Below are 18,582 nucleotides of genomic sequence, written 5' to 3'. Positions count from 1 at the left end.
GTATAATATTGTCTTTGCAGAAGACTTGGTCTCCAAACTTGCTATTAAAATTCTTTAGAATTGTGGATGCATGATAAACGTGTATTCTGGCCGTCTGTATGCAGGATGCCAATCATCCACACAATAAACTTTTTTTAGATTTAATGAGATCATTGATCTGCCTCCGTGTTTCAGAACCAACCTGTGACAAGTGTTTTAGCTCCATCTTCTGGTGAAAAGACGAAGTACGCAAGATTTTGAATCATGTTTTCCATTGAAGTAACTGAAAGTGCAGCGATTAATAGTCGTACGTGTGTATGTGTGTGTGTGTGTGTGAGAGAGCGAGAGAGAGAGAGAGAGAGAGAAAGAGAGTGAGTGACCTTTCTACCACTCCACAAAGCACCCTCTTCACTTCCTTTCTCACACATTCAACCAACATGACCAAGAGGCACTCTAGTGGCAGGATGCAACAATGTGAGTGTGCACAAACTGTGAAATACAGTTTGTGCACACTCACATATACACAAATACAGTCGCTGCTGCAGGTGAGGGAAAGGTCTTTGATTCGTGTATCTGTAAAGGCCTTATACACGTCAGGGTTTCCTTGATTTTCAAAATAAGATTAATCTAAAAAAAATATTTAAATTAAATGGCATTAGAGTTAAATTTGTGGCATCTATAAGTACCAGATATTTAACAGAATATATCCCTGCAGTGCAGGTGTATTTCCTCCAGCTGATCCCTCGCCTCGCTCCAGGGATCCGGTGTCCGGGGTTTGCAGCTCTCCGCGGCTGTGTCTCACACATCTCTGAGCTCCCTGCCAACAACACAGATCCGCCACTTTTTTTCAGCAAGTGTCAAGTCAGACACAGAGAGGAAGAAACATGCCGGGAAACAAGGATGGAAGCTTTTTAAATAAAAGATAAATCACGTCAGTGAAAGAAATAAAATTTGTCTTACACCAGGAGAAAAATTATTTATTGATTGTAGTTTATTAAACGAGGAAAAGCTAAAAAAATAACATTAAATAACATTATTCTTGGGTAAGGCGCAACAAACTGTATTTTATTGTGAAATTCCCACCGGATGTCACGTTTTAAAGAGGTTTTTTGACAGGCCACTTGTTGAGCGCTGCACACAGGAAACAGCACAGTTACACGCTCATTTTGCAGGATACGACTGTCTGTCGTGGGGAGCATCTTATTTTATGAAGGTTTTTCCCTGAAGTCATCAAACTCTTTCATTTGTCCTTCACTGAAGCTGTTATCGTGGACTTCAAAGAGCACGCCTCAAGTGGATAAATCATGTCTGGCGAAGAGGCTCCAACTCAGCAGCAACCACCTGAGCAGGAGAAGAAGCCAGAGGACCCTCCGCCGGCTGCAGATGCACCGCAGGAGCCTGGCGGCAGCCCCGCGACCCCGGCCGTGGAGGAGAAGGAGGTGAAGGCTGAAGAGGAGAAGCCGGTCTCCTGGCGCGTTCTGGTCCTGACTGGGCACGGAGGCTACGACAAAGTGAAGCTGCAGGTGAAGACTCAGAGCAAGCCGCCGCAGCTGAAGGCAGGGGAGGTGCTGGTGCGGGTCAAGGCGTGCGGGCTGAACTTTGCCGAGCTGCTGGGCAGGCAGGGGTTGTACGATCTGCTGCCTGCCCCGCCGGTCACGATGGGAATGGAGGGCTCCGGAGTGATTGAAGCAGTGGGAGACGATGTGGAGGACAGGAAAGTGAGTAAAGCCTGCAGAACACACGCACACAAAGCACGCCTGTGGATTTATGAGTACCCAACTTTTATTTCAATCCAGAAACTAAACGGTCCTTTATTGTTAAACCTCTTTACGCATCTGAATCCTGACATTGATTCTTTGGGTATCGATGGCTTCTCAGATGTTTAGTTTGTTTTATATTTGACAGGTTAAAGAGCCCCGCTTTGAGCAGGACGTCAAAAAATTGAGACAAACTCTTGCTGTTCCTCTCCACGGAAATCTTTAGTAAAAGGCGAAAGATTTGTACGATCTGAAGAGAAACAAGAGCGTGATGTGCAGGCTGCGGCTCAGATCGATCAGATTATCGGTACCACCGTCTTCACTGATGGTTCCCACACAAACAACGCGTATAAATAACACGTGAAGGCTGTTTAATTAAGAACAGTCTCAGAATGAAACGAAGCAGAATTAAGTTTCAATTAAAAGGTTTAGGGTAATTTATTTAGAGTGTAGGAAAGCCGGCCACACCTTTTCCGCAATGCATTGTGGGACCTTATTTCAATTTCCACCTTTTACACTGTTTTTCGTGTGTGTTTGGATTGATAATATTTTTACTTTATCAAAAAATAAAGTTGCATGCGTAAGGTGTACCGAAAAATGTAACCTTCCCCCGTTTTAAACACTATAAAGCAGAATTAACCCGTTATAGGACACGCCCACCTCACCCTGTTTACCCACGTGAAGCATAGAAGAAGGAACAAACTATCTAAATACAATACCTAAGAAGGCCCTTCCCCTTTTATTTAGTTTATAATCAATATATGTACAATCTTATTTTATACATTTGAGATAGAAGTTGAGCTGTTTTGTTCAAATTGCAGCAATTAATATTTTGGGTTGTAATAATATAATAATCTACTTGTGTTGCAAAGAATGGACGCAAGAATTTAAACTGTTAACACTTTCATTATTGTTTGTCTGTGTATGGTGTCAATAATCTGGCCGGGTGGACCTATACTCAAAGATGTCTGTCTCAAAGCAATATAATTATGTCTTTAATCTTTTAATGGTTAATGTAACATAAAACATTAACTCGTGGCTTTTACTCTGAAGTAACCCATGTCTGCTTCTTATTGGTCCTCAAAGTCTAATGGGACAGTTGCCAGTGCTTGTGCATAATCTTTTCCAAACGGCTCATCAGATTATTTCTGTCATTAGTTCCCCTCTTTCTTTAGTAAAAGCTGTGGAGAAAACCTGTAAGATTTAACTGTTTATTCTCACAGCCTGGAGTCTTTCAGGCATTAATGTTAGAGTAAATAATGGTGTCTTATTTTGAAAGCTGCAAGATGGACGTTCCCTTGCTGCAGAGTTTGATTTACCTTGTGTCATTTAAGTGTTTTTACATTCCTCTGCCCAGCTCTGCAGTGTCTGCTGGATGAGAGCTTTCCATGTGGTTATTTTACACACACACACACACATGCAGTGTGAGGTTTTCATGAGAGTGTTTTTGTTCTTAAAGCACTGATAATCGAGGAAACTAACTAATAGATGCTTGTTAATGCTTGTGATTCATAGAGTTTAAGAGTGGTTCTCCTTATGTTTACCATCAAGGTCAAAAATGAAAGTGACTCATTGCAGCCAACCTTCATGCTTGCTGCAGAATCTCTGCAGTTTTTCCTCACATAGGGATTCAGATTTGTTCACTTTCTTTGACACAAAGAATTACATTTTTAGCACCTGTCAGTGTTGACGATTAACTAGTCTTTGTACATTCATGGAGAATGGAAAACGCCCACATTTGAATGAGTAACAGGACCTTTGCTGTGTCATTGACCTCATTAGGTACATGATTTGTGTGTGGAATTTAGCAACAGTTGACTTCCAGGCTGATGTTTTTAAGTTGTCATGTTGCCACATTATGTACCTCTAATGTCGTCACAGAGCTGCATCACTGATTATTCTTTGTTTAATAGTGCTTATCTTTGGTTCTCCAGAAACTCTAAACATCTGGATTCTGCATCGTAGTCGGGTTGTCACTAAATGTTTTGATCTGGGCACCAGAAAATGATACATGTACTTACAAGACTGGACTGGACAGCCCATTCTAAACTCATCGGCACAAGGCCTTTATAAGACCGGCACTCTTGTGGACGTGCAAATCAAACTATAATGTGAATTCATTTAATGACAATCAACCTCATTTTCAAAGGATTTCAGTGTGAACAAAAACAAACATGAACTGTTTGGATACCCACACATCTCCTCTCAGTATTTATATGCCCTCTTACAGTTTACATTTGTCTTAAAGTCCTCAGTGTCAGCTTGGAATTTCCCTCCTACTCCTCTTCATCCTCACCACTCACTCCTCCTCCTCTCCTCCCTCCATTTTCAGAGAGCAAGTATCCAATAGTGGGAGCGATGCATTCACAACACCTTTTATTTTTCTGCAAACACAAGACACCACAAAACACCAGAGGCCACAGTGCAGGAAGTAGTGATACTACTACTACTCGTGTCAAATGAAGAGACTTGGGTTTAAGATTTAAGATGTTGGTTAGTGTAAGAATCTGGGTGGGAGCGCAGTGGGATACATATGGAGCAGTGAGCAGTCAGACAATAATATGAAGAGATGCCGAAGTGTTTTCAGAGAGAGAGACAGAAAGACTGTTTTAATCAGGCCAGACGTTGCTGGGCTTCTCCAGATGAGGACTGAAGGGTGTGGCTGTTTCATAAGACACACACTGGAAGCACTGTGTCGAGATTATTCTATCCCAGATGTTTATAGATTAAACACTTCGCTGGCTGATATTTCTCAGAGCTTGGAGCAGCTATGTCTGTTCCAAATGGCTGCTATCGTGACTGTTCAATAAGAGGAGGCTTTAATCAACATTATGTTGTGTGAGGACAGGATATGAAGCAGGTGTGTTGAATATTGTCATGTTTATTAAAGTTTATTTCTGTCGTAAAATTAGAGACCTATGGGGACTGGCATGCAGTTCCTACATCACATTACTACATTTTATTTTCGACTGTCTGGTGGGGCCTAATTCCTAAGCTGGGATCGATCTATAAGGCTATGCTAACGGAGATACATATTTGCATAAAATAGCTGTGTGACGGTGTGCATTTCCACACATTGATGTAAACAGCAGGGAATCTGTTGTGGTTTCCTGGCGTCAGTTTTGTAAATACTGTTTCCCTCCTACTTCAAACAGCACTTCAGTTACTCCACTTCATGTCTGTTGTCCAGGATCTGAACTCAGCCATTTGTTAAAACAGTCTGTGGTGCATCAACCAGCGGAGATGAAAAAGAGTTGAAACAGAGCCTGTCATCTGAGGAAGTAAATTGAAGCTGCCTTTTCACCACAAATAATGTCTTGGTGTGCTTTTATTTTTGTGTGTCATCTGTCTATTGTCAGGGGTTGTGTGCAGCAGGAAGTGGGAGTGGCTCAGAGCTCTTGAGAGTGTTTTTAACAGGAAGCAGTGCATTCATAATCAGATCAGCCTTTCCTGTGCCCGTTTTTTTTCAGCAGTTTCACAACACCGGTGACTCTTTTTTGTCTGTGTGGAATTAGTCACTAAACATGGACTCTATGAGCACTTTCAGCAGAAACGGCTTCGGCTTGTTTGTGAGGTTTCCAATAGTCACTTGTGAAAAAGAATGTTGTAAAAAGAAGACAAACACACATATAATATTGATTATTTTGCTGCTTTATTGAGTTGAAATTGACATCTGTGGCTCAATACCAATTAAAATAGCCTATTGATCATCAATTTGCTAAATGTGCTGAATTGTTACAGCTGAAAGAAAATGGTGGCCCAGATCTCAGTGTTCAGTGCTTCTCATTAACCTTCTATGTTGAGCAGTGGTGGGACAGAACACCCTCGTCATTCAGCAGCTAAGACACATCGGATGGCTTCCTGCTGGTTTGACCTCAATTTCTCTTTTCTTGCCACCAGATGTGTGGGAGTATTATGATTTAATACCAGAGACAAGAATGCATTCACTTGATGAAAGATGTATTAACTCGTCCTTCCTTTATTTGCATACCTGTTTTCATAACTCTTCACTTTCTCACATTAAAAGAAACAGAACCTTCTCCCACCTCTCCACCATGTTCTTTCTTCCAGGTGGGAGATCGGGTCATTGCAATGAGCCGCTGCGGCATGTGGCAGGAAATGGTTGTTGTACCCGTTAACCGCACCTTCCTCATGCCTGAGGAGATGAGTTTTGAGGAAGGTGCTGCTCTCCCTGTTAACTACCTGACTGCCTACATGATGCTGTTTGAGATGGCCAATCTCAGGCCGGGAAAATCTGTTCTTGTACACATGGCAGCAGGTACGTCAAATCTGAAAAATACTGGATCACAGTTTAGGCAACATTGCTACCATGTATAAACCATGCTAACCGATGATTCACAAAATTAGGAACTGTTTAATCATTCTTGATCAGGCAAAAAATTGCAAAAACTGATTTTTTTTCATGTTTTTTAAATATTTTATAGAACAAAATACTTGCTAACAATAATTCACCATTGTTAAAATAATAATAATAATAATATTTTTGAGAAAAGGAGTCAAAATCAGATTCTACATTAGCTCTTCACACTGGATCTGTGCATCCCTGATGTTGTAGAGTGACACAGGGGTCTTCTCATTGTCTCCTCATGGTCTCCCGGGCAACATGTGAAGAGTGACAGCTCATTTGCTCCGGATTGCTAATTACATCTCTGAATGCAACTGCATAAATGTGCTGAAACATTATCAGCCAACGAGGCCATGGGTCAGATGTGAAGGTGTGCGTGCGTGCACACACACTATGACCAACTAACAACTTATTCATAAAATGGCAAAAGGATCATTATCAAGCATGGTTGCTTAGGCAACACCTGACATTTTAAACAAGGACTACCACACACACAAGGATGTGTGTGTGTGGTATTACACTGATAACAGAAGGTCAGAAAAACAAAGATTTTATTGTACACACATCATCTGCCTCAGATGTTGGGCAATAAAATAGTTCATCAACTGACTGACTAATACATGAGAGATGGACAGTTTGTAGCTGAAATGACTGAAAATCCTAATTTATCAGTATTTAAATTAATCTCAGCTGGTAGTAGGTAGATTGTTTGGTATATTAATTGATTTAGTTAGTTATTTGGAGCAATTATTTACACCCTAAGAATTACAGTATACAGTTTATCATGTTAAATTCAGCAGTAACTCAGATACTGTCAGTTACTCTCAGCATCTCAGCCTCTAACACCATCACGGTCAATTTCTCTTTTGTCACTTCTGCAGCCCCTTCTCCCAAAGGCCACTCATCAGTGTTGAGTGGGTGGATGGTTGTCAGCTGAGCTGTATGAATCAGCTACATGAATCTGGGGTGATGCAGAGGGCAGGATGGATTACTGGTGAACCTGCACACCCCGGCAGTCTGTTAAGTGCTACAAGGCCACAGAGACCAGAAAACACTGTCTTCCATTTCAGCTCTCATAAAATCGCTGCCCAGTGTATTATATATTAACTGACCTTAATGCCTCCACTGTTCCAACATACTTTATACTGAGTGCTAAAGAATGTTATTTACAATCATTATTAGGTGCAGGAGTCAACCAGGACATGACTTGTATCCAGTGATACTACCACAGCGTTTAGAGCTAATTTAATTTGACTGTGTTATGTTCAAACTGCTGCGTGTTTCAAAGAGAGACCACACAGAGAGGCTGGAAAAAAAACCTGCTGCTTCTGTTCTCACGTGTGTTTGTGCTGCTGTTTGCACATCTGTAGGTGGTGTGGGTATTGCTGCTACCCAGCTGTGTCAGACAATTCAGGATGTGACGGTTTTTGGCACCGCATCAGCTTCCAAACATGAGACCATTGCCCGAGGTGGGGTTACTCACCCCATCGACTACCGCACCAAAGACTATGTGGAGGAAATCCGCAAAATCAGCCCAAAGGGTGAACAAAAACAAATGACTCTTTTGTTGTGTTTAAGCAGATTAAGCATTTCTTGCCTTTTTTCTGTCTCAGTTGATGATTTTAATAATGCTGTGTTTGGATTCTTTATTTTTCTCTGCAGGAGTGGACATCGTCCTTGACCCACTTGGTGGTTCTGACACCCAGAAAGGCTTTAGCTTGTTGAAACCTCTGGGCATACTTGTAGTGTTTGGTAAGACTTTGTAGAAGTGCATTTATATGAAGAAACTTAAGCAGTAAGTTCTTATTTTTTTTAAACATTGACTGTTGTCCTTCTTCAAGGTGCCGCCAACTGTGTGACAGGTCAGAAAAAGAACCTGCTGGCCATGGCCAAGACCTGGTACAACCAGCTCTCCCTAAACACCCTAAAATTGATGCAGTCCAACAAAGCCGTGAGCGGCTTCCATCTGGGCCACCTCAGTGACGAGGAGCTCATCAGCAGTGCTATGTTCAAGCTGCTGGAGCTCTACAGGCAGGGAAAAATCAAACCCTGCATCGACTCCTGCTATCACTTCGAGGAGGTTAGTTTGATGGGTGGTCTTTATGTTAATGCTGTATGCTTTCCTCTCCTCAATCAATCGTGTGGGGCCACAGATGAGGAAGATGGTACTCGACAGCTGTTGCTAGGTGACTCTATGTTGTTGCCGTGGCATCACACTGGTAGTTAGGGATATCTGCGTTTTGAGTTCCCCCTGCTGGCTTCAACAATAGATGGCAGTGTGATGTACTGGCCGTGTTTGCAGGCAGGATGCAGACAACAGCTGGGACAGGAAGTAATAGGAAGTGCAGATGGCTCATGGCAGGAGATATATAGTATAGATAGCCATTGTTTTCATTAGACTTCATTCCTCTGTGACAGTAACATCCTCATTTATTCACAGCAACTGTTGCTGAAATGTTAGCTAGAATCAATGTTCATAACTTAGCACTAATGGGTGTCCAAAAAAAATCAGGTGTTAAAGCAGAAAGATTTATATCGGATAAACGCATCCATTGTGCTCCTTTGTCTTTTCTCAGGTGGCTGAAGCCATGAAACGCATGCATGAACGTCAAAATGTCGGTAAAGTCATCCTTCTTCCTGAACCCAAGAAGGAGGAAGAAAAGCCAAAGTCTGCTGCTGAGGCAGGAGAAAATGAAGGTGCCATAAACAAGAAGGAAGAAGAGGTCACAGAGGAAGTTAAAGCAGAAACAGATTGAGTAAGAGTGTTTATTTGAATGATTTTTATGCACTTCTTCAATGAGTGTCCCTGTTGTTCTATCGTAAAAAAAAGAAAACCAAAGTGCCATGAATTCTTTGTGTCAGTATTTTTCAAATGTTTATGAAGTTTTGTTGTGCAATATGGTGTAGTGTCTGTTGGGAACACTTGTTGTTTTTAAATAAAATATCACTGTGTTCTGTTACGTTACTTGTGGAATTATGTATTGTAATTACAGACAGTTATTAAAAATGTCTATAGTGGCTGCAACAACAAAGCTGGTAAGGGAAAAATAACTAAATAATTATAGTTGGGATTATGTTAAAGCTCACCTTGGTTGAATTGGCAGCTGATGCAAGGCCTTAAGAAGTGCCATTGTTAGCATCTGGATGCAACTAAAGCACTGGTTTGTAGGATGTAGTGACATCTAGTGGTGAAGTTGCAGAATGCGATAAAATTAATGGATCAAGGAAAAGGACACATTGCAAGCTTATATTTGAAGCAGACGTTTATGTAAATTTTGCTCATCTGCCATGTTTCAATGTTGGCAAATGTTCACCATCCTTCCAAGTTCCAGCTTTAATGTGAATTTGATTATTCCAATGTGATTAATCCATAATTAATAATTATAATGAACCTAATTAAAACATTTGACCGCATGCTCACTGTAGGGGTGACAGTAACATTTGTAAGGATAAAATTAGAAGTTGTTTCACACATTCCTTTGATCGATGTTGCTGCTCATTGTTTGTGTAAGGAGAGCCCTGGTGGGTGGGTGTTGTAGTTTACTTGTTGTGTTTGTGCCAAAATTTAATGCCAGTTTTCAGTACTGAAACTGTGAATAACAATTGGAGGGTCTTTCCCGTGTTGAATTTTCTTCCAAAGAATGTCACACTGAAACTATTTCATGGCAATTGTTTACGCTTAATTCATTTTTCTCCTGTGGTTAAGATCCTTTTTTTTCTGCCTTACAACAATTAAAGTGATTGATGAGTTAATCATGCTTTTATCGTTTGCTGCCCTCAATACGCATTCATCTCAACACTCATACACCAGAGAGAGACTTTTATTGTTTGCTTTTCTGCTTTTTTGAATGGATGACCTCACTGGAGGGGATTGTGCTCCTCAGCAGTTCAGATGTTTAGTCCAGCTGTGGGTGTAATTCTATGCTGTGACGCAGACGCACTGACCGGAGCCCAAGAGGAAGAGTTTTTGTTTTTTTGTGCTCTGTCCTCAGCAGCTCCCGCTCCTTGCATTCCTCTCTCCACCCTCTCTCTGTGCTGCTCTCTCGCTCTAATTGTTCTCCCCTGATACTGCATTGCATTGTTTAATTTGAAAATGAAAAGCATTTGCGGATATTGTTTTATGTTATTTACATTTATGACAGTTTAATCCGCTTTTTAGAGCACTGTCAAGTTTGGCAGGGCTTCCTTCTCCTAGCATGTCATAAGATCTGATGTGGATTGTGAGTGGGGAACTGGAGCCTCAGTCAGTGGGAGTTTATGTAAGAGCCTTTTAGACATTGCATGATAGATGGATGTTAACAAGCTTACAGTTTAACTGCTGAAATTACACAGCTTACCTAGCAATCATGGTGATTTCTTTGGATCCCTCAGGTTCTTTGCAAGTAATTCAGGGAGTGTACAATAACACAATTTAGCACTTTTAGCCTAACTGTTGCAATACTAATCAGACAATAATATTTTGGCAGCAACATACAAAAGCATCTTCATCACTGATATGTTATATGAAGGACATCTGGTGGTCAAAAGGGGGACTGCTCCTTTCCATGATACCTCATAATGTTCATCCAGCTGGTTTCTATAAAAAGGCAAATTGCATGTTAGATCACACCCACTCAGTTTGACAGGTGCTCATACATCATAATAATACTTTATATTAATTCACCTAAAAGGTAAATCATGATATTTTTTCCACAGAACATTGCAAAAAATATGTGTACAACGACCACAGCACTTTAGTTTTGATGTTGTTCCTGTAATGGTCATAGATCAATGCAGTCCTTACATAGACCTGTGTTCATTTGACAGTAGTAAGCTGGTATTGCACATGGTGCTCAAAGGTTGTGTATTGATGAATTGATTTGATGATGGTCAAACAGTGACTAAACAGCACAGCTTCACTGAACACAGTTGTTTATTTGGTTATTAAGAAGTGTGTTCAGCTCCACCTTTTCTAAATTATGATAAAATGCGAGAAGTCAAAGTTGGACATGAGGACATGAGCTTGGACATGAGGACACATAAGACTGTGCATTTAACGTTTTGTCCACATTTTAAGTCACTTCGAAAGTAATCACAAAAGACACTCAAAACGCTAATCTGATCAGAGGACTGACTGCCAACCACCTGCTGCTGTAATCCTGTGACAGACACCAACACCACAGAGGGGACTTCCCTGCTGCTGCAGCATACACAACATCCGAGGACACCCACCAACACCGTCACCTGAGCCAAAGGATGACTGTCAGTCAGGTGTGTTCACTGTTTGTGTACTTCTGTGAGGAGATTGTTTTTTCTTTTTTGCCTCCAGGTTAGAATTAGAATGCAACTTGTCCTCACAAAGATAGAAAGTGTGTTGTAGCCATTAATGTTCAGCTTCACCCACCCCAAAAATATACACACACACAGAGTTTGTGGGGTATTAAGAGTGACAAAGAGAAGGTCCATAAAAGCTAAATATAGACACACACTCACAGCAGTGAGGCATGCTGGGAGTCCTGGGCAGGAGGCACAGCACTCCTGGTGTGACACTCATGAGGTGGTCATGGCCACCTGATCTGACCATTTAATACATTTAATACATGAAACGTTCAGCTAGTTTGCACTGTGAGTTTTGTTTGTGGCATTTGGCTTTTCAGCATATTTGTTGTCTTTTGCGGCTTGGATAATGTCATTTGTCATGTATTGCAACACAATGATAGCGATGAAAAAAGTCATGAATTTACACATTTCTGTAGCCAAATCTGATGTCAAGTGAGTTTGTAAGGGTCGTAGGTGTAAAGGTACAGAAGACAAATGGATGCAGTGATAACACTTTTGCATGTTTTGCTCTGTCAGCAGTGAATTCAGCTCTGCATGTTTATCTTGTCTGCACCTCTTTTAGAGTTTGTTCAGCAGATACTTTATAGCCCTGAGAAATTACGCGTTTAACTTTCAGCAGCCATTGTTCTTGTAGTTGCTGCTGGCCAACAGATTTCATTTCTTTTTAGATGGACTTTTTTTTTTTTTACCAGAAATGACACGTCTCATCCACAGTGACAGACATCATCTTGTTAATTTTACTGCTGAAATTTGAATAAGTTTTACTTACACTACATTTCAGAAGCAAATACTGTAACAGTGCATTTGCCTGACAGCTTGAATTTCATTAAAGATTAACATTTTGGGGTTTTTAATTTGAAATTATTATTGATTATTAAGTTTAAAAGTCTGTAATGATGTATTGCTGAAACAAACTATGCAACAATTATTTAATTAAAATTATGTAAATCCCACACATCTATAATACTACAGCACTAATATATCAATTGTTTCATGAGCCTGGTTGTTTCTGAGGCTTTTACTTTGAAAGGTCTCGGCGGAAGCACTGTGTGTATAGCTAGCTTGACGCAGTGGCTTTAAATGGGAATGCCCTCAGTGCTGCTGCGGGAGTCTCCTTTAAAAAAAAAAATCCTACCGCGCTACTGGGATGCGGTTGTCGGAGCCGGGCACTTAGCCTGCCATCCTCGCTCTAATGCCCTGCACCGGTGAGCCCTTTTTATGTCTTATTATTGTCTCTGTGTGATTTTTCTGTTTGCCGTGTCGCTCCGTGTCGCTCATATGCAGTCGGTCTATAATCGGACAGTGACTCCTGACACAGCCGCGCCAAATGACGTGGACAGTGGTAACCTTTCTCATACAGAAATAGCGCACCCGGGTTAAAATTAGATAGCTTTAGTGTGTAAATATGCCCGATTAATAATGTTGCTGCTGCTGCTGGGTCTCACTTAGCACAGCGAGCCGGTCAGTGCAGGCACACTGCAGGTTACAGGACATTACTGAAAGCAGCTGGTCTGATGTCCACAGAGCTGACATTGTTATGAAAAATATGTGCAATGCGCTGAGACAAGTTGACTTTGACTTAGTGGAAGCCTGTATCTTCAATGTCAGCCATTCACATAAAATGTAGGGAGGTGGATTAACTGTATATACAGGACCCATAATCTAGGCCTATAAATCCTAATCCAGAACAAGGCCTGTAGTGTACATTCCTTCACAATTATTTCCTGATATATTTTATTACAGTGCGTCAAAGTCATCAGAACATTTGTTGTTGGTAGGATTTGACCTTTGCTTAAAGGCTGTGATGTATTTGGTTCATTGCAATGCTTGATTGATTACAATGTGTGAAATAGTGGTGTCTTATAACCAAAAATGTGTTATTTCCTTATTGTTTTCCTCTGTGGCTATAGCTATTGAGGGTTAAATGTGCCATAAATTTCTTGTTTCTTCTTCAGACATGACAATTGCTTAAATGTAACTCTATTACATAACTACATTATGTTTATGTCTGGCAGATTTTAACACAATAACAGATTTTATGGGGTAAAAATGCCACAAGGTTCTTAATAGACTGACTTTTTATTTTCCACCACCAGTGCTGCTTTGTCTTTACTGCTCAGATTTGCTCCACTTATGGAAAAGGCATGCTGTGACATACTCCACTCTCTCTCCACTCATGTTACAACATGGCTGCAAAAGGGGAAGCCTATTTACATGGCAGATATATCTGCCATGTAAGTATGTGATAGGCTGTGTTCCAGGATTTGACATTTATAAATAGATCCTTCTAAAAGATTGGAGGAATGTCCTGAGATGATTATAGGAATGTAGGCAATAAAGGAAATAGCCTGCTGTTTAGTTTAGACTGAACTGAGGTTGTTTACGTGTTCCCTTTAATTCCTTTGCTTTATAAACACATGTTTACCCTCGACTTACAACCTAATTAGGAGTATTTATGCATTTAGATGTTTCCTCTGCTCTGTGTGGGTCGAAGCTGTCTAACTGAACCCAGGACACAGCGTGAATTAAACTGAAATTGTAATTTTGGCATCTTGCCTATAACATTTTATTTTTAGATTTGGCTGCCATAAAACTTTGTGCATTTTCTGAGAAAAACCCCTTACTGACTCTCCCTGCTTGTTTTTCTAGAGAGCAACCACTCACCAAAGATGACAGCTCCATCAAACCTGACCCCTGCTGCACCACAGGAGCAACGCTTTCTGGTTTTGTTCGACTTTGATGAGACCATCATCTGTGAAAGCAGTGACGATGCCGTGCTGCGTGCCCTGCCGGGTCAGCAGCTCCCCGCCTGGCTGAAAAACAGCTACAGAGAGGGGCACTACAACGAGCACATGCAGAAGGTTTTGGCCTATATGGCAGAGCAGGGTGTGTCTAAGGACTCCATCCATTCCGCAGTAGAGAGGATCCCACCAAATGCAGCCTTCCTTGACCTCTTCCAATACCTGCAGAGCAACCGGCAGGACTTTGAGCTGGTGGTGGTGTCCGACGCCAACATGTATTTTATTGAAACATGGCTGAAACACGCTAGGGTCCATCACCTTTTCAGGAAGATTTTCACAAACCCTGCCAGTTTTGATGCAAGTGGACGGCTTGTGCTGCTCCCCTTCCACTCACACTTGTGCTCCTGTTGCCCAGACAACATGTGCAAGCAGGTGATTCTTCGAGATTATTTAGCAGCCCGGCAAAAGGAACGCGGCGGGGCCCGCTTCCAGAGAGTGTTCTACATCGGAGACGGGGCCAATGATATCTGCCCCTCGCTGGCTCTGGGACCGCAGGACACTGCCTTTCCCAGGAGGGACTTCCCTATGCACAAGCTGCTAATGGAGATGCAGCAGTCCCAGTCTGCCAAGTTTAGGGCAAATATAGTTCCCTGGGTGAGTGGTGAGGACATAGTGGATTGTTTGAAGAAAATAATGGAGGAGAGTTGAGAACTGCCTCAATGTGCATGTGACAGAAGGCGCGAAAGAAAAGGCTACAAGTTGCATCAACACCGGTCCTGGTACAAAACAGGGTGTGCATGATTTTAGCCCAGCAGCAACTAGTACCATTTGTATTCACTTTTTTTAAGTTCACATGGGAATTTTAAAAGCCTTTTAAGACATATTTCCCTTTTAGCTCTTTCTTTCTGACCTTCTCTTTTAAACAAGAGACTTAGCGAGAAATTAGAAATGTCACGATAAACTAGTAACTAATTGTTTTAAAAATACACATTATACTGTGTAAATATTATACCAATACTTAAATCATTTCCAATTCTTTATATATTCTTGTTTTTCTCACCTTAACTTTAGTTGCCATAAAACAAAAGATGTTATATGCTTTCAAAATTTTAGGTGACAATAGATGAGAGTGTGACACTTAAAAAGATTTGATACCATGACTGAAATATCATATGGCATGTTTAATTCTAATCTAGTATTAAAGCCTCACCCTCCTAATGAAATGGCATGTATTAATTTGGCATGCGGTATGAGAACTCCTGCTGGAAAGCAAGTAATTAAGCCAAGAGGTTAAGATTACAATGATCAATAATGGATATATATGCAGTATTGACTGTGCGCTAACTGCTCAAGTCTGATTAAGATGAAAGTCCCTTGGAGTGAATTTGTCCCCCATTAGTATGAATGTGGTTTACATTTGTGTCTGACCTATTAGCTGTGAAACTGAATGAGATTTGACTGACCTACAGCTTAAAAGTATTCCTTTGAAACATCTCATCAAAGGGCCTCGACGATAGATGCACATTGGATCAGGTGTTATAGCGCTGTCTGGGACAAAAGAACACACATGTTGTGTCAGAAAGAGAGAGAGCAGGGATAAGGTGACAGAAACTCAGGCACAGTACCTGTGCACCCTCCACCACCCATTACTGATACCTAATCTAGGGATTGATTGTACAACTGTAATCTACACCAGCATGAGATCTAACAGGAGCAACGTAGCCATACGCCTGCCTTTTGGCGCACTGTAACAGTGGAAGGTTTAAAGTTTGTGTGTGTATTATTAGCTAACAGTGTATGAAGTCTGTGTGTCGGTCAGGTTGAGGATGATTAACAGTTAACTGCAGTGTTGTGAGTAATGAGGGTTTTTTCCACATGTAACCTAATTCTGCCTCACTGAATTGATAACAGGGATAAAGGAGTGTTTTTAGTATTTTAAAATATTTCTTTCTTTTTTTGCAGGGTCTTATTTTGACCTTTCCATACTATTTACAATAATAATATTGATTTGATTTTGCAGCCTATTTAATATTGTTTTTAACATTGGTATGGACACAATTAATCAGTCAGTGGTACAACTGAATATATATCTACCAATAAAAATATATGTACATGTTTGTCGAGCCGTTTCAGTTATAAATAGAACAAATTTGGGTGCTGATGAAAAGCAGTGATGGAATATGTCTCGCCTTAACCAACAACATAAGCTGTGTAAGTGTTTCTCAGGGAGTAGAGAAGGAAACAAACCAACCTAGTAATAATAAATGTTTATTATATTCTGTTTATTTTGCACTGCTGTATTTGCTGCTCTAAGAACAAAATCTTTTATTTGTGACCAGCTGACCCTGAAATTCTTTGAGATCAAGATCCTAATCCTCTAATGTGTTCTGTGAGCTTTCCTCTGTAACCACTAGTTTACTTTATCTGTCTGTGGCGTTTAGTGCAATAATGAAATTCTATATACTTGATATAAAATGTTAAACAGGATGAAAAACTTGAATCAACCCTAAATCATTTAGTGTTCTAACATTAAAACAACAACCAAATTAAAGTATGTGTTGTTAGGAATCAGCTCAGCTAATATGCTATCGTTATCATTTTATTTGTGGTTTGCAGTACATTGAGTATATATGTGTGTGTTTAATCCAGCTACATGTGTGATGCATTATTGTAACAGGAATATAAAGCCATTATATAACTATGTGTTTGTGTTGTGTGCTCCTTAGCTGTGATCAAAACACTATATAGAAGTGTAGGCCTATCCTAAGATAAGTGCAGGAGGTCGAGGTCCGGCCACCTCACACAGGAATGTAACATTAAATGTACTTTATCATGTTGCTAGCTTTAGTAAGAGAGACGATGTCACCCCTGTGTTGAAGAAACAAACACAATGGACGGAGTGATCTATGAGGAAGAGACAGTGCTCTTCAGGGAGACACTGATGATGCAATCGTTCTCATCAAAGTTAGATGGCATGTTGATTTAGCAGTAGAGGAGAGAAGAGTTTGTCTTCAGCCAGCTGAAGGACACAGTGAAGAGAGAAGGGCGGGATTAGAGGAGACAAGTGTGGAGGTGGTGGTGTAGACAGGGAGAGGGTTTTTTCCACCAAGGTTTTAAGGTTTCCTGATGATAGAAATGCACCGGGGTCAATGAATATGGTAGCCTGATGATGAGATGAGGCAGTGCAGTGAAAACAAAAATCCCTGCCGCACAGGTAGACAGAATGATGATAATAAGGGACCAGGGTACTGCACGCTAATGGGATGATTCTGTGCTGGTCAAACACAGAAACAGCAAGGAAAGCGAGAAAACACAGAAATCAGAAATAGTGGAAAACCACAGCCAGAACTGCATGACATGGCAAGTTGCAATATGAACACTATTGTAAAATGCGGTTCAAGTTGTGGTTTCAATTTCGAGGATTTACAAGAAAACATATATCTTAAAAAGAAGTCATAAGGCTTTGCTACATTTGGGGAAATTCTGTGTGGAGTCACAAGCTGTGTTGTGTGTTAAAGGATGATGATGTTGAAAGACTGCATGTTTCAGCCTTTGACCAGAAGGTGGCGCCAAGTCATTGTATCTCTGGCAAACCACTCAGGAGTACCCAGTGACTTTGGGTCACCTCACACAACATTCATTAGCAGGAGGGAGCTGTGTTACACTGGATTAGATAAGACAACAATGCAATGAGGGTCCCTTCAACATAAACATGTAGATGCATGAAACATCTCGGATGACATCATAGGCTCAAAGCTGTCATGACGTGTTCTCCACGCCAAGCAATCCGTTCAGCTTCCTCATTTCTACAGAAGTTGGTCTGTTTTCTCTCCTCCTCATTGTCTGATCAGATAAAGACATTCCCTGTTATTTATCTTTTCAGCCATCATTGTTCTCTCTCATGTCTAATTCCATCTCTCTGACTCATTCTGTCACTCTGAACCCTTGGGTGGTTCTGTGTCATTGTTGTCTACTATTATATTTGCTGTTGTCAGTCCAAGATCCCTAATGAAACACCAGCAAAAAGCTGACTGCACAGAACATACTTTGCTTTTGTTACTTATCTGTTAGCTCTGGATTTTTCCAGGTCTCGGCGGGAATTATTCCACCAGCATTGATTCTTCAATTTAGTTCATATTAAGCCTGGAAGTGTAAAGGCCTGCATACATGCTGTGTCTATTACGGATAAATAGACAAAAGATAGCCTGGCATCCAGCTCCATTTCCAATGACCTCCAGAGATAAGTGAAGAGATAGAAAACCCAATTAACATCAATCTGTGGAGAATGATGACAAATCGTATTGGAGGATCTCAAACTCGTCAATTACAGCCCTGCCGCCTCCTGTTGTATCGCTGTCAATATCTCTATCAGCTGATACAGCCCTTCTTCCCACCAATAACAAAGGACACTCAACTGTTG

General features: G+C 40.9%; 2 protein-coding genes and 1 non-coding gene across 3 annotated transcripts; 2 read left to right on the top strand and 1 right to left on the bottom strand.

Moving 5' to 3' along the window:
* The first annotated feature begins 1,097 nt into the window (after positions 1 to 1,097).
* LOC114452437 (synaptic vesicle membrane protein VAT-1 homolog) lies at positions 1,098 to 9,062 on the top strand. The gene is made up of 6 exons (XM_028431754.1): positions 1,098 to 1,697; positions 5,808 to 6,015; positions 7,473 to 7,643; positions 7,765 to 7,854; positions 7,944 to 8,182; positions 8,679 to 9,062. The coding sequence occupies exons 1-6, from the start codon at positions 1,284 to 1,286 to the stop codon at positions 8,856 to 8,858; spliced, it is 1,302 nt and encodes a 433-aa protein (XP_028287555.1). The 5' UTR covers positions 1,098 to 1,283; the 3' UTR covers positions 8,859 to 9,062.
* Positions 1,892 to 2,006, bottom strand: LOC114452780 (U5 spliceosomal RNA). Its single transcript, XR_003672357.1, has one exon. It is a non-coding gene; the product is annotated as a U5 spliceosomal RNA (small nuclear RNA).
* Positions 9,063 to 12,484: 3,422 nt separating the features above from the next.
* Positions 12,485 to 16,742, top strand: LOC114452163 (probable phosphatase phospho1). Its single transcript, XM_028431319.1, has 2 exons — positions 12,485 to 12,626; positions 14,071 to 16,742. The coding sequence occupies exons 1-2, from the start codon at positions 12,614 to 12,616 to the stop codon at positions 14,868 to 14,870; spliced, it is 813 nt and encodes a 270-aa protein (XP_028287120.1). The 5' UTR covers positions 12,485 to 12,613; the 3' UTR covers positions 14,871 to 16,742.
* The last annotated feature ends 1,840 nt before the right edge of the window (positions 16,743 to 18,582 follow it).

This window comes from Parambassis ranga, chromosome 19 (genome assembly GCF_900634625.1).
Source record: "Parambassis ranga chromosome 19, fParRan2.1, whole genome shotgun sequence".
NCBI classification, from domain to species: domain Eukaryota; kingdom Metazoa; phylum Chordata; class Actinopteri; family Ambassidae; genus Parambassis; species Parambassis ranga.
Note: the sequence above shows the minus strand (reverse complement) of the source record. Positions and strands in the feature narration are given on the sequence as shown.